Source organism: Hyperolius riggenbachi, chromosome 7 (genome assembly GCF_040937935.1).
Source record: "Hyperolius riggenbachi isolate aHypRig1 chromosome 7, aHypRig1.pri, whole genome shotgun sequence".
NCBI lineage: Eukaryota > Metazoa > Chordata > Amphibia > Anura > Hyperoliidae > Hyperolius > Hyperolius riggenbachi.
The window spans coordinates 314,557,243-314,571,399 of NC_090652.1; the positions used below are offsets into that span (position 1 = coordinate 314,557,243).

General features: G+C 43.9%; 1 protein-coding gene and 1 long non-coding RNA gene across 2 annotated transcripts in view; one reads left to right on the plus strand and one right to left on the minus strand.

The window, feature by feature from the left end:
* Positions 1-14,157, minus strand: part of LOC137525226 (uncharacterized) — a 100,158-nt gene that overhangs the window by 82,865 nt on the left and 3,136 nt on the right. The window lies entirely within an intron of this gene.
* Positions 1-14,157, plus strand: part of SLC15A2 (solute carrier family 15 member 2) — a 98,398-nt gene that overhangs the window by 57,777 nt on the left and 26,464 nt on the right. Inside the window, exons 7-11 of the mRNA XM_068246214.1 lie at positions 1,158-1,235; positions 4,216-4,298; positions 6,579-6,665; positions 9,281-9,370; positions 11,203-11,247. Coding sequence (XP_068102315.1) covers positions 1,158-1,235; positions 4,216-4,298; positions 6,579-6,665; positions 9,281-9,370; positions 11,203-11,247 — 383 coding nt within the window. The remainder of the gene's footprint in view (positions 1-1,157; positions 1,236-4,215; positions 4,299-6,578; positions 6,666-9,280; positions 9,371-11,202; positions 11,248-14,157) is intronic.

The window sequence follows — 14,157 nt, forward strand, 5'->3', positions numbered from 1 at the left end:
GGCACACCAAAAAACGCTAGCAGATCCGCAAAATGCTAGCAGATTTTGAAACGCTTTTTCTTCTTTTTCTGTAGCGTTTCAGCTAGCATTTTGCGGTTTTGTGAAGCGTTTTTGGTATAGTAGATTTCATGTATTGTTACAGTAAAGCTGTTACTGAACAGCTACTGTAGCAAAAAACGCCTGGCAAACCGCTCTGAAGTGACGTTTTTCAGAGCGGTTTGCGTTTTTCCTTTACTTAACATTGAGGCAGAAACGCCTCCGCAATCCAAAATCTGCAGCAGCCCGGGAGTATGCGTTTCTGCAAAACGCCTCCCGCTCTGGTGTGCACCAGCCCATTAAAATACATTACCCAAGCGTATCCGCAGCCGCAAGCGGATCGCAAACTGCAGCAGAACCGCTCTGGTGTGCACTAGGCCATAAAGGTGACTGCGGATTTATTGTTTTAGACTGCCAGTAGCTTATTTGGCTGTTCTGCCGCTGAGAAAAAAATAGCTGCTAACATTTGAGAATGGCGTCTGCTGAAACATTGTGTGCTGCCAGCAAGCCACACCCCTTTGTTAATGCAGAGCATGTAAAATTTGCATTCAATTAGCAATGCACAAATCTGTACTGTGTGCAATAAATATGCTGACGAAAGTATACGCTGTTATGCAGCTGCAAGCACTGTGGGAGATGTCAGTGCTGTATCAATAATAAATAACAAAAATGTAAATGACCTGACTGGCTGGGCCCTGTAGTTCCCTCCTCCATTTGGCAGGTGTGCAGCAGGGAATGGGGAAATTCCACTGTGAACATGGCCATTGCGTTCCTTGTGACAGCAGGAACGCAACACAATGGATCGGGACAGTGAATCATAGTCAATGGAAAGTATGCTTCACTTTTACTGTTAATGTGCACATTTAGCGTTAACGCACTGCAGGTGATCCTAGTCCTATGCAGTGAGCAGCAGAAAGCTTTGCTTTATACTTGTGGAAGCTCCTTGTCAGCTGATGTTACATAAATCGCTTTAAAATACTGTGATCAGGAGCTCCCTTCCCAGCCATGTGTCTCAGAGCTGCAGGCTGTGATCTTGTCACACAGCGTATATCAGACTGGTGGTGGGGGATATAAGATGATAATGATAGTATTATAATAGAGTTTTGCTCTTTGCCTTGCAGGAGACGTCCAGTGCTTTGGCACAGATTGCTACGCTTTGGCGTTCGGTGTCCCGGCTGCGTTGATGTTTGTTGCTCTCAGTGAGTAAATGAGACGTTGTTGTTGTCATGCTGTCATCTGTAAAGTATTGCACTGCATAGCTACCAACTGTCCCTGTTCGGGAACCCTGTCCCTCTTTCTTCTTCATGTGTGACCTCTTTCAGGACTGATATACAGAAATATGTGTATTTTTCTACTGAAAATGTGTTTAATTGACTCTCAACTTTATTCCCCTCTTATAAATTGATTTATTTATTATTTTCACGTTAATATGAAGGAAATGATCCAGGACAGAAAGGACCAGTGTGGTTTGAATTATAAAACAACATATTTTTCTTATGAAATCTTTATGGTATATCTGGCAGGGGCGTGGTTTAATTGTCCCTCTTTCTGATCCCAAAAAGTTGGGAGGAATGCACTACAAGGCTTTCTTCAAACAGGCGTGAATTGCATGAGATCACTTCCCTTTGTGCAAAATACACACAGCAACCAGAATGCACTGCAGAACAATGGGCGGAGCTACAGCTATCACCTTCTGCCTGAAGAAGGAAGTGCTGTACACGGAAGTACCCTGTATTAACCACTTCCCTTGAACTCCCAGGGCCGTGAATATTCTAGATGAATGAATGGGAATGCAGTTCCCAGGTATTAATTTAAGTCCCCGTGTCAATAAGCACCGGCATCTATGAGATGCCTGCGTCATTGTATCTTCCGGAGTTACAGTGCCACGCATTACTTCCTATTCACGTACATCTTTTGGCCGAATAGTAAAATTACACATAAATACATTTTATTTAATAAAAATACCAACCCTTACATTTAAAATTAACTGTTTTCCTCCCACACTCTCCCATAGTACCCAAATATTTGTTTTTGTGTAAAAATAAAAAAAATTACATAAAAAATACATAAATAGTTACGTAAGGGACTGAACTTTTTTAATATGTATGTCAAAAGGGTATATTACCATTATTTTTTTAATGTATGGCCTTTTAATTAGTGAAGGACGCAAAACTGAAAAAATGCACCTTTATTCCCAAATAATACTGGTGTCATACATTGTTGTAGGGAAATATTTTAAAATTTGCAATAACCGGGACAAATCGGCAAATAAAATGTGTGGGTTATCCAAAGTTGACCATTTTATTTTAAAACTATAATGGACAAAAACTGAAAAATAACTAATGTTTTCCATTTTTTTTTCTTATTATTCCAATGAAAATGCATTTAGAATAAAATAATTCTTAGCATAATGTACCTCTCAAAGAAAGCCTAATTGGTGGCAAAAAAACAACAAAAAACAAGATATAGATCATTTTGTTGTGATTAGTAGTGATTAAGTTATTGGCGAAAGAAAGGGAGGAGCGCTGACAGGTGAAAATTGCTCTGGTCCTGAAGGGGTAAAAACCCCTCAGTGGTCAAATTCTGTATTGTAAATCCAAATTCTAGATTTTAACTTTTAACATTGTGGAAAGTGTAGTGGAGAAACATTCTGAGTGTTTATTGCCGTTTATGTCCCAAATGGAGAGCTTTGACCTTATTGCTCATCCCTGGGACATTCATGCAGGTTTGTGGCTTTAAAATGAAAAATGCCCCCTGGGGCAAGAAATGAGGGAGATATTGGACTAGCTGGCTGATTAGATACTGTGAATTCTGGCTTCCATGCACGTTGTATGCAGCTTGGCTGCAGCTAACCAGGAGCACTTCCTGACAATTCTTACAAGCCCCGCCCCAAGCTGCATACAATTTGCATGCCACCTGGGAATATTAGCTTCTCATTGGCTCTCTCTCGTAGTCAGGGATTCTAAGGCCTTTTTGTAATGAGCAGCTGACGGAGGAGAATGCAGCACCTGTCAGCTGCTCCCGCCCACAAGCCAGGCGCTTGCTAGCGCTCAGCACAGGCAGTGGACAGGTGGTAGACAGATGCCATCCCCATGTAGTTGCATTTGAACATGGTGGTTGTCCTGCTCAGACGTGACATGATACCCTTTGTTTGCATTCAGGTAATGCTGCCGTGTGACAAACGTGACTGACGCGGTGTTAACAAACGCTGCCATTCGAGTGCATGTAATTTAATTTTTTCACTTCCTGTGTGGAGAGGAAGTTACAGTAATGCTCACAGATGAGGACACAGGGCAGCAATAACATACAAAACTAGCAGGAATGTTTCCTGGAGTGGTCTTTTTCTGTGTTCTGTGCAGAGATGGGGGTCACTGAGGCGCTCCGTCTGGTGTTCCTGGATGCAGGCGGGGGACCCCTTTAAAGAGAACCTGAACTGAAAATATAAAGTCAAAATAACCACACACAGGTCATACTTCCCTCCCATGTAGTCTACTCCTCAATCTCTTTCTCCTCTCCTGCGTCCTGTATGTCCACTGTGATCAATGGAATTCCCCATCCTCCATTTTAAAAATGGCCATTACCCCTAACAGCTTCCTGCTCAGCACACTGTTACGCTGTAATATCACCCACTTGAGCCATAGGGAAACATGGACATTACCTTGCACATTCAATTGTAACTGACAACTGCTGATATATAACTGACAGCAACTGGTATATTTCAGTTCTGACAAAATATTGTCAGAACTGAGAGGGATCATTGTAAGAAGAAAATGTTGAGTGAAATTCTGAGAGGAACTGACGGCAAGGTAAGTATGTACTATTCATTTGCACCTATGTCATGTGTTTATTTTAAATAATTTTACTTGCTTCACACATGCACTCAGTCTGCTTTTGCTGGATGCGGCGGACCGCTTTAGGCCCTCGTGCTCTCCATCTGGTGTTCCTGGATGCAGGCGGGAGACCCCTTTAGGCCTTGTGCACTCCGTCTGCTGTTACTGGACGTGGCAGACCCCTTTAGGCCCTCATGCGGCCGTGTGTGAACTTGCTGTTGAATGATTCCTTTCAGGCAGACAGGAATGTGCTCATCAGACCGTCCTCACGAGTCACGGCGGGACAATCTGCGGACTTTACACGAGGCTTGTCCTCAGCTAACTCTGTGTTCTCTCTTCTCCCCTTTAGTTGTGTTTGTCGGGGGCAGCGGGATGTACAAGAAGTACCCACCGCAGGGCAACATCCTGGGGCAATTCTTCAAGTGCATCGGGGTAAGTGGCAGCAGATCCAGCGATCTTCCGGCAATAAAGACGGGCAGAAACTCTTTCTATATAGAGAGCAGGTGTCTCACTGGATATTACTGTATAAATGTGACAGAAACCAGCTGAAAAACTGCCCAGGAGATTCAGAACTCCTGGGGAGGGAAATGGTCAAAAAAAAACCTTCCATGTGTTTGGAAAAGAGGCCTCCTGCCTCAGATTCTTGGAGGTAGAGAAAGATGGAGCGATAGTGGACCTGACGTCAGTAGCGGCCAATCAGGTTTCAGCTGTTACATGAAACAAGGAGGGCGGATTTATTGAGAACGGGACAAAGAAACACGGAGCAGTTGCTGAAAAGCAACCAATCAGAATTGTTATTCCAATGCTGAAAAGCAACCAATCAGAATTGCTATTCCAATCATTAGCTGAAGCCTGATGGCCATTCAGCACGATGCCTGGGAACCATTTTGGGTCTAGTACCCCCCCTTCCCCTCCCCATGCCAGGACTCTGGGGGGAGGATGGTCAGGAATGCCCATTCCGTGGAAATTCTGATTTCCGCCAATGCCAGTGTCCGTTTTGCTGTCTTTACAATTTCCAATTTTCTGTTTTTCCGATTCGGAGGAGTATTGTATTTGTCATTTTTCTGCATCAGACAATGCAGAAAAATGACAATAAAAATTATTAAAAAGGAAATCAGAAAATCGGAAAAACTGAATCTTGTGATAGGTTTACAATTACCGCAGTAATTTGATTTTTCTTTTTGTGTAAACATTCGGCATTCTCTGATTGGGCCAATGTTTCCGAGTTCTGTGATCGGATTAAAATGACAGAGTTGCGGTTAATCAGTCACGGAAATTCTGCAGAATCCGAATCAGCATTCCTGTAATCCTTGCAAAGAAGGGCCAGATGGCAGACATTCCCTTTCCCCAGCCCCCCCCCCCCCCATCACCCCACGTCAAAGCACCACCGTCCCAAAGACTCAAGAAGGGGATTCTCGCCATCTCTGGGGTCCAGGAGGAGAAGGAGGAGATGTAGGTTACACAACGAGGGGGCTTATGTGCCATCTGACCCCCTCTGAATAAGGAGTAGCCACTCTCCTAAGGTAAATGGGTAATATGATTTATGGATTTATGACCCCATACCAAGTTACAACAAATGGTTAAAAAATAATAAACACACCCAATATTTTAATGAAATAAACACACCTGTTTTTAGTTTTCTCCTTTTTTTTAACAAATTACATTGAATTAAAATACAACTTTATTGTAAAACGTTTAATTCCAGAGCGTAGATTCAGGTTTAAATTGGCAACTTATTCTCCTCACATTGGCAAAACCCAAAACAGAAAATTGTGATCATCCTTTATTGTTATTCAAACAGTAATGTGTCCCGAAAGCAGTGCTGCATAATATGTTGCCGCTTTATCAATACGATAAATAAACCCAGGTAGTCCTGCACTGGCCAATAATTGCCTAAATTTGGCAAGATATGCTGCCTGAAGCTTATTGGAGGTTCATTGGCTGGCCATGCAGGGGTTAATAGATCACTGTCAGATTCTATCAAGGTGATTGAATCTACCAGAAATCTGATCCCAAGTATGATCACCTTATTGGGAATAACCAATAGCCCACTCTGATGTCAGACAGCCGCATGGTTCTTCTTACGTCCCTCAACCCCCAAAAGCTTCCAAGCCCAGATCTCCAAGTTCCGAACATCCCCGATATCTTCCCGAATACCTAATACCAAGCGAACTGAAGGAATGGAAAACGTTGCTTTGGGTTGTTTGGTACAGTACAAAACGAGGGAAGCTCTACAACCTGTCCAATTATATTTTCCATCTATCAAAACCCTTGAAATAGTTTGAACGTTATTAAGCAACTTTCAGTGCAGCAGAGAATTCAGGTAGAACACGAATTGTTACTCAGACTCAGCTGAACTGTGTGTGGCCACCTTGAGACATGCCTGTAGGTCATGGATGTCTAACTCCAGTCCTCCAGGGCCATATCAATGCCAGTGTTTAGGATGGACAGAGAAATAGAGAAATGTGTTCTGCTTGATGACCTTGAGCTGTGCCAGAATGTGTGAGGAGGTCAGCCCCTGAGGTCTGGAGTACGACATCCCTGCTGTAGATGATTAGGCCTCGTGCAGCTGGGATGCAGGGGTTTCAGGAGGTTCACTCTGCTTTCACCTGGCTGGGCTTGTTTGAGTTGTCCCGTATTAATGCCTATTCTCTTGTCTGCAGTCTCCCTTGTCTCTGGAACTGATTTGGTCTCCATGTTTGTTGTCCTCAGTTTGCCATTAATAACCGGTGGAGACATCGCTCCAGTGAACATCCCAAGAGAGAGCACTGGCTGGACTGGGCCTCGGAGAAGTATTCGGTGAGTGTGGCGGGCCACCGGCGGCCCTCTGACTGCCAGCACTGACACACCTAGATGAGCCATTGATTGGGAGGAAATAAATCTGATAGAGCTGGCATGTCAACTATGCGGGAGAGGACAGACGGGTTTAATAAGTAATGAGATCTGTGCCAATGTCAGGCAGCCACACCAAGCAAAAATAAACATCTGTCTATGGCTGACTTATTACACAAATCAACACGACCCATGTCCACTCTGAACTCCCGCTACTGAGTACAAATGTGCTTTCTTACCATAAAGAGGCTGAGCACCCAATACAGAACGCTTATCGCAATCGCTTAGCATTTTTGCAAGCATTTTGTACAGTGATTTGAAAGCAATATCTGGCATTTTTTTTTCTTACCACTTGCGTCTGTAGAGCAATTGTGATCTGCACATTTTTTTTTTCAGCTAGTGAAATTGCTGTTAAATCGCTTTTGCACAGTGATTGCAAAGCGAGGTTGCAGTGTTCCTCCCAAAAAGCTGCAGGACCCACAAATAAGATTTCTCAAATCGCAATCGCTCCAATGGATTTGTCCCCATTGACTTTAATTAGCCTTGGCACAGTTGCTCTTTTCCAACATCAAGAAGACCCCCAATTCAATAAAGTTTCCAAGTTTTTTTTAAAGTAGATATTTTTGCAGCTTATCAATAAGCAAAGATATCTTCAAAATGAATTGTCTGAAATTCACATACAGGAAGATTGACATTACTTTCCTTACCCACTGTTTTGTACTTTTCCACTTAAAGATGCTGAAAATGTATTTTAAAAGTCAGATGAGAAAACATTGCCTGTGGTTTATTGACATAAGAATTCATATGACGAGTCTAGGAAGGGACTTGGGACACTCTGTGAATTTAACATGAACTCTGGTGAGACAATCCTATATTGTCTGCTCCACAAAAAAGGAGAGGTTTTATTGGTTGCAGTCTCTTGTCATGGAAGGAGGTTTATTGGTTACAGTCTCTTGTCATGGAAGGGGGGTTTATTGGTTGCAGTCTCTTGTCATGGAAGGGGGGTTTATTGGTTGCAGTCTCTTGTCATGGCAGGGGGTCTATTGGTTGCAGTCTCTTGTACTGGAAGGGGGTTTTATTGGTTACAGTCTCTCAGAGGCGGGACAAGGTCCTCCAGCACCCAAGGCTGAGACACCAAAGTGCGCCCCTCCATCCCTGCCATTTCAGCCGTCACACACTGATTGCTATTAGACTAAGAGGCGCCACAGGGCCCACAACCTCCCCAACACCTTAATATCTAGTTATCTGGCTTGCAGTCACTGCTATGTATCCCCTTTTTCTTATTTCTTTCTGTTTCAAACACAATTAGGAATGACAGCTGAATGAATTGTGCTCCCCCTCCTACACTGCGCCCTGAGGCTGGAGCCTCTCGAGCCTATGCCTCGGCCCGGCCCTGCAGTCTCTTGTCCTGGAAGGGGTTTTTATTGGTTGCAGTCTCTTGTCATGGAAGGCGTTTTTATTGGTTGCAGTCTCTTGTCATGAAAGGCGTTTTTATTGGTTGCCGCCAGTCTCATCATGGAAGGGGGGTTCATTGGTTGCAGTCTCTTGTCATGGAAGTTGGTTTTATTGGTTGCAGTCTTGTCATGGAAGGGGGGTTCATTGGTTGCAGTCTTGTCATGGAAGGGGGTTTCATTTGTTGCAGACTCTGGTCATGGAAGAGAGTTTTTGCCCTGCGCCAGCATCAAATGTACCCATTTTATTGGTAGCAGTGTTTTGTCATGAAAGGGGGTTTTATTGGTTGCAATCTCTTACCCTCTGCTCAGCAGGTAGATGTAGCACCAGGGTGGGCCCCAGGTGGGATGGCTGTTCCTGGGATGGGAGGTTGGACTATCACAGTGTAGGAGAGGTGTAAGCAGAGGAGGGGACAGTCAGTGTCAGAGAGGTGTAAGCAGAGGAGGGGACAGTCAGTGTCAGAGAGGTGTAAGCAGGGGAGGGGACAGTCACAGTGTCAGAGAGGTGTAGGCAGGAAAGGGAACAGTCAGTGTCAGAGAGGTGTAAGCAGAGGAGGGGACAGTCAGTGTCAGAGAGGTGTAAGCAGGGGAAGGGACAGCTGCAGTGTCAGAGAGGTGTAAGCAGGGGAGGAGACAGTCAGTGTCAGAGAGGTGTAAGCAGGGAAAGGGACAGCTGCAGTGTCAGAGAGGTGTAAGCAGGGGAGGGGACAGTCAGTGTCAGAGAGGAGTAAGCAGGGTAGGGGACAGTCACAGTGTCAGAGAGGTGTAAGCAGGGGAGGGGGCAGCCACAGTGTCAGAGAAGTATAAGTAAGCAGGGGACAGAACAACCGCAGCGTCAGAAAAGTATAAGTAAGTAGTGATTACCAGTATGATCATTTCTAGCATAGCATCAGTGAGGAACTGATACACCGATTGAAGGAGGGGCCCTGGTGTGGGTGCAACCTCTGCACCCCCGATCGCTACACCACTTTCTAAAAAGCATTGTCACTGACACATTGTCAGATGCTGAATTCCTAGACCCTCCCCTGAGGATCCTTATCTCTATTCCGGTACTGTAATCAGTCTGTGAAGAGTCATTCTCTTTATGTGAATCTGGCTGGTGTCACCCTAATATATTTCTGTCTCTTTCAGAAAAAAATCATCACAGAAATCAAGATGGTGACCAAAGTGCTGTTCCTGTACATCCCCCTCCCAATGTTCTGGGCGCTGTTTGACCAGCAGGTAAGATTGGTCAGGAGAAGGGACGGTGGGTGGGCCAGGGGTGTTAGGTTTATTATTAGGTTTATTGTAAAGGTGAAATCTACAGAATAACAACCAAAGACATCAATCTAAAGAACTAACAACCTTCCAATCGATGCAGCGGGAGAAGTGCTGCCCTACATTAGACAATCCGCATTGTACAAAGGGGGGGCAGGGGGATAGGGTGGATGCGGTTAAAGAGAAACCATAACCAAGAATTGAACTTCATCTCAATCAGTAGCTGATACCCCCTTTCCCATGAGAAATCTATTCCTTTTCACAAACGGATCATCAGGGGGCGCTGTATGGCTGATATTGTGGTGAAACCCCTCCCATAGTGTGATGTCAGGACCATGGTTCTAACATCACACTGTGGGGGCATTGTTGCATTGTGGGAAATAACAGCTGTTTCCAACTGACAAAAAAAGCAAGCAGCCTCTCCTTCCAGTGACATCACCTGCCAGCAGTAAAGATATCACCATGTGATAAATGGCAGAATCATTCAATCAGGGAGAGGAAAGATTTTACAATAAGCTAACACTGACTAAATCATTTATACATAATTATTGTAAAAATGAAGCCCTTTTTTTTTATTACATTATTTTCACTGGAGTTCCTCTTTAAAGTCTGAAATTCCAGAAGTGAACTGGAGGCGGGGCTGGAGCATTGGGGAGTGGCTGCGCAGGCACAGGATGTCTGCGGGGGACCATTAGAAGCCCCGGGTAACTTCAACTAATTTTCCCCTGTCCCCCCTATAGTGTCCCTTTAAGGTTAGGGGTCCAGGGGGAGTGGTTTAGGTTAGGCATTGGTAGGGGAGGGTTCAGTGGGAGAATAGGTTTGGCTGTAGTAAAACATCAATATGTATTACCGATATTTTGCTATCATCATTCGCACTGCAAGAGTAGAATATCATTAAATTTACCGATAATCTCCTATCGACCATTTCTGGGTGCACAAATTTCCAGGCGCCCTTTTCTCACATGCGCAGGGGCGTTTTTCTGCACAGTGCACACATTGGCCTCAATTCTGGTAGTGTTTTCAAACAAATGACCTCATGTACGGTAATTTACCTCATGAGATAATGACATTTAGCAATTCTGGTAGGCTTTAGTCATGTTTTACCTCATGCTGTAAATTATGTGGTAATTCGTGAGGTAATTTGCATTAATTTTACTGAAAAATCGCTACTTTTACCGCAATTTTTCAATGTAATGCATTTCATATGCAAAATCGCAATTGCATAAAAAATTAGTGACTTGTGCAATCACAAGTGTTTAGCAATTCCGATTGCTGGTGGAAAAGGGCCCTAAGATCTGCTTGCACCTGGAGGTAAAGTCAATTGGTGTGCATTTTACAGTTTTCCAGGCTGTGTAATAGAAATAAAACTCCAAATATTTACTGGATTTTTTTTATAAGGGATGCCTATGAATACACTTTTCATAGGTTGCTACATAATCAAATACACCTTCCCCCCTCCAAAAAATTATGCATGCTTACCGCTGAAATACTGCACGTTTTACCGCATGTTCGGAAATGCAAAAAAATCTTTCAGAATTGCTAAAAAAAGAGGAAAATACCTCATGAGTTATTTTACCTACAAAAAAATACTTACCTCACCTAGCTACCAGAATTGTGGCCATTGTGCGGTTGATTGGAAGTGGTTGGTGCAGATGAGTGGCAGAACGTGAGATCGGTGTGTACAGAGCCAGATTTAGACATATTGCCCTTTTCTCCGAAGCAGACGGTCTGGCAGCGGCCCAGCCATTCACGCCGAGGACAATGTTCTCATATGTTCCCTCTTATATTTGTTTCAGGGATCACGATGGACTCTTCAGGCTACAAGAATGAATCTGGATTTCGTAAGTGACAATTTTCTTTTCACGGTTCATTTCGCGGCGGCCGCATCGGATTGTGAAACTGCTGTTTACATTGGTTGCTAAACCAGCAGCGAGAATGGTTAGTCCTGAGCACTGAATGTACATTTCCCGCTCCAGAATCATCTCGGGTGAATTATTCGCAGAGTTTAGAGGAGGTCAGGGGAGAAATACAATCATTATTATTGTGATTTATACAGAGCTTTATTCTCCTCCATGGAGCTGTGCCATGGTATACACAACAAAAATATAACACAAATACATATATACTGTACATACATGACTAATACACGTAGTGGGGGCAGAACATGTATAGGGAGTGCCCTGGGGTGCATGTGACTTCAGCACTGGGGTATTTGGCACCATTATATTGGTAATGTTTTTACCAGGACTCTGCTAATTATTGCCTAACCCTAAACACGATAATTGTCCACCCAACTGTGTACACAAGGTTGCTTAAAGGACACCTGAAGTGAGAAGGATATGGAGGCTGCCATATTTATTCCCTTTTAAGCAATACCAGTTGTCTGGCAGTCCTGCTGATCTCTTTGGCTGCAGTAGTGTCTGAATCACACACCTGGAACACGCATGCAATTAATCTAGTCACGCTTCAGTCAGAGCATCTGATCTGCTGCATGCTTGTTCAGGGGCTATGACTAAAATTATTAGAGGCAGAGGATCAGCAGGACAGCCAGGTAATGTGCATTGTTTAAAAGGAAATAAATATGGCAGCCTCCATATCTCTCTCAATTCAGGTGTTCTTTAAAGGATACCCGAACTGACATGTGACATGATGAGATAGACATGGGTATGTACAGTGCCTAGCAGCACACAAATAACTAGGCTGTGTTCCTTTTTTTTTGCCTGAAAGAGTTAAACATGAGGTATGTAAGTGGCAGTTCCTGTCTGAGTCAGGACTGGGTCAGACTACAGTGTGATAGGAAATTACAAACTATAAAAGACTTTCCTAGCAGAAAATGGCTTCTAAAAGCAGGAAAGAGATAAAAAGGGTCAATAGTTCATAGATTTTAGCTCTGGCATACTTCACTGAATGTGTCATTGAGCAAAAACAATAAAACGGTAAAAACATAAAAAGTAGATTTAAATATAAAATATAGATGTGGAATATCTTAAAAAGTCATTTTTTAGGAGGAGGATAGATACAATTGTTTATTTCATTCGTTTATTTTCACCTCGGGTCTCCTTTAAGAATCTGGCATGTTGGATCCCTAGAGTGTACTAAGCACATGGGTTCTTCTAAGTGCAGAAAACTTCTTAAACTAACCTCCCCTTAAAGCCTCAAAAAAAAGAAAAAAAAAGTTTTTACTTAACAGTTTTTTTACGCATTAATACCCTACCTGAAACGCTGCATCCCCGCGGCTGAACCTTCAATTAATACTCCCGAAATCCCCGGGGGAAGATTTGGGGTTCCTTCCGTGTAGAGGCAGAGCTTTGGGCAGTAGCTCTGCCTCTACTCTCGTCAATCTGCGCTGATCTCCGCCTCCGCCCGCCCCTTTCAGTCTTCTTTCACTGAGAGGGGCGGGTAGTGGCGGCGATCAGTGCAGATTGATTGGTCTGGAGGCAGAGCTACAGCCCAAATCTCTGCCTCCCCGGGCAGCAAAATCCACGACTTGGAAAGTTGTGGATTTTTGCCCCGGGGTTTCGGCGGTTTTAATTGAGGTTTAGCATGCGGCGTTTCAGGTAGGGTATTGCAATGCTAAACAAGATGGTAAAAACAGGCTTTTTTTTTTGAGGCTTCAGAATCTCTTTAACGAAGGTTTGTTAATTGTGTGGGCTTTTGTGGGCAGCGTACATTTACTTACCTATGGGGGCTGCACTATAGCCCCACCTGTTCATATGAAAACCTCCATCTTCAGTGTCTGGGTGTTGAAATTCCTGTGGTAATATCCTGTTTCCCCTGTAGCTGCAGTGCATGATGGGAGATGTAATCCCATCTATGGGAAGTACATCTCTTGGCAAGCAATGCAGCTGCCAGGGACACAGGAAAGCACTGCGGTTCTTTCAGCCTGGGGGGATAGAAAATGGAGGCCTCCATATAGACAAGAGGCTATTGAGCGCTGGTGCCTGCTGCACCCCCAAAAGCCCACATAATCAAGTTTTAAAGACAAGTTTAAATATTACTGTGCATAAAATGTCTATAGCTGAGGTCTACACTCGCCTAAAGGATTATTAGGAACTCCATACTAATACGGTGTTTGACCCCCTTTCACCTTCAGAACTGCCTTAATTCTACGTGGCATTGATTCCACAAGGTGCTGAAAGCATTCTTTAGAAATGTTGGCCCATATTGATAGGATAGCATCTTGCAGTGGATGGAGATTTGTGTGATGCACATCCAGGGCATGAAGCTCCCGCTCCATCACATCCCAAAGATGCTCTATTGGGATCTGGTGACTGTGGGGGCTATATTAGTACAGTGAACTCATTGTCATGTTCAAGAAACCTATGTGAAATGATTGGAGCTTTGTGACATGTTGCATTATCCCGCTGGAAGCAGCCATCAGAGGATGGGTACATGGTGGTCATGAAGGGATGGACATGGTCAGAAACAATGCTCAGGTAGCCTGTGGCATTTAAACGATGCCCAATTGGCACTAAGAGGCCTAAAGTGTGCCAAGAAAACATCCCCCACACCATTACACCACCACCACCAGCCTGCACAGTGGTAACAAGGCATGATGGATCCATGTTCTCATTCTGTTTATGCCAAATTCTGACTCTATTGAGACTCCTCAGACCAGACAATATTTTTCCAGTCTTCAACTGTCCAATTCTGGTGAGCTCATGCAAATTGTAGCCTCTTTTTCCTATTTGTAGTGGAGATGAGTGGTACCCGGTGGGGTCTTCTGCTGTTGTAGCCCATCCGCCTTAAGG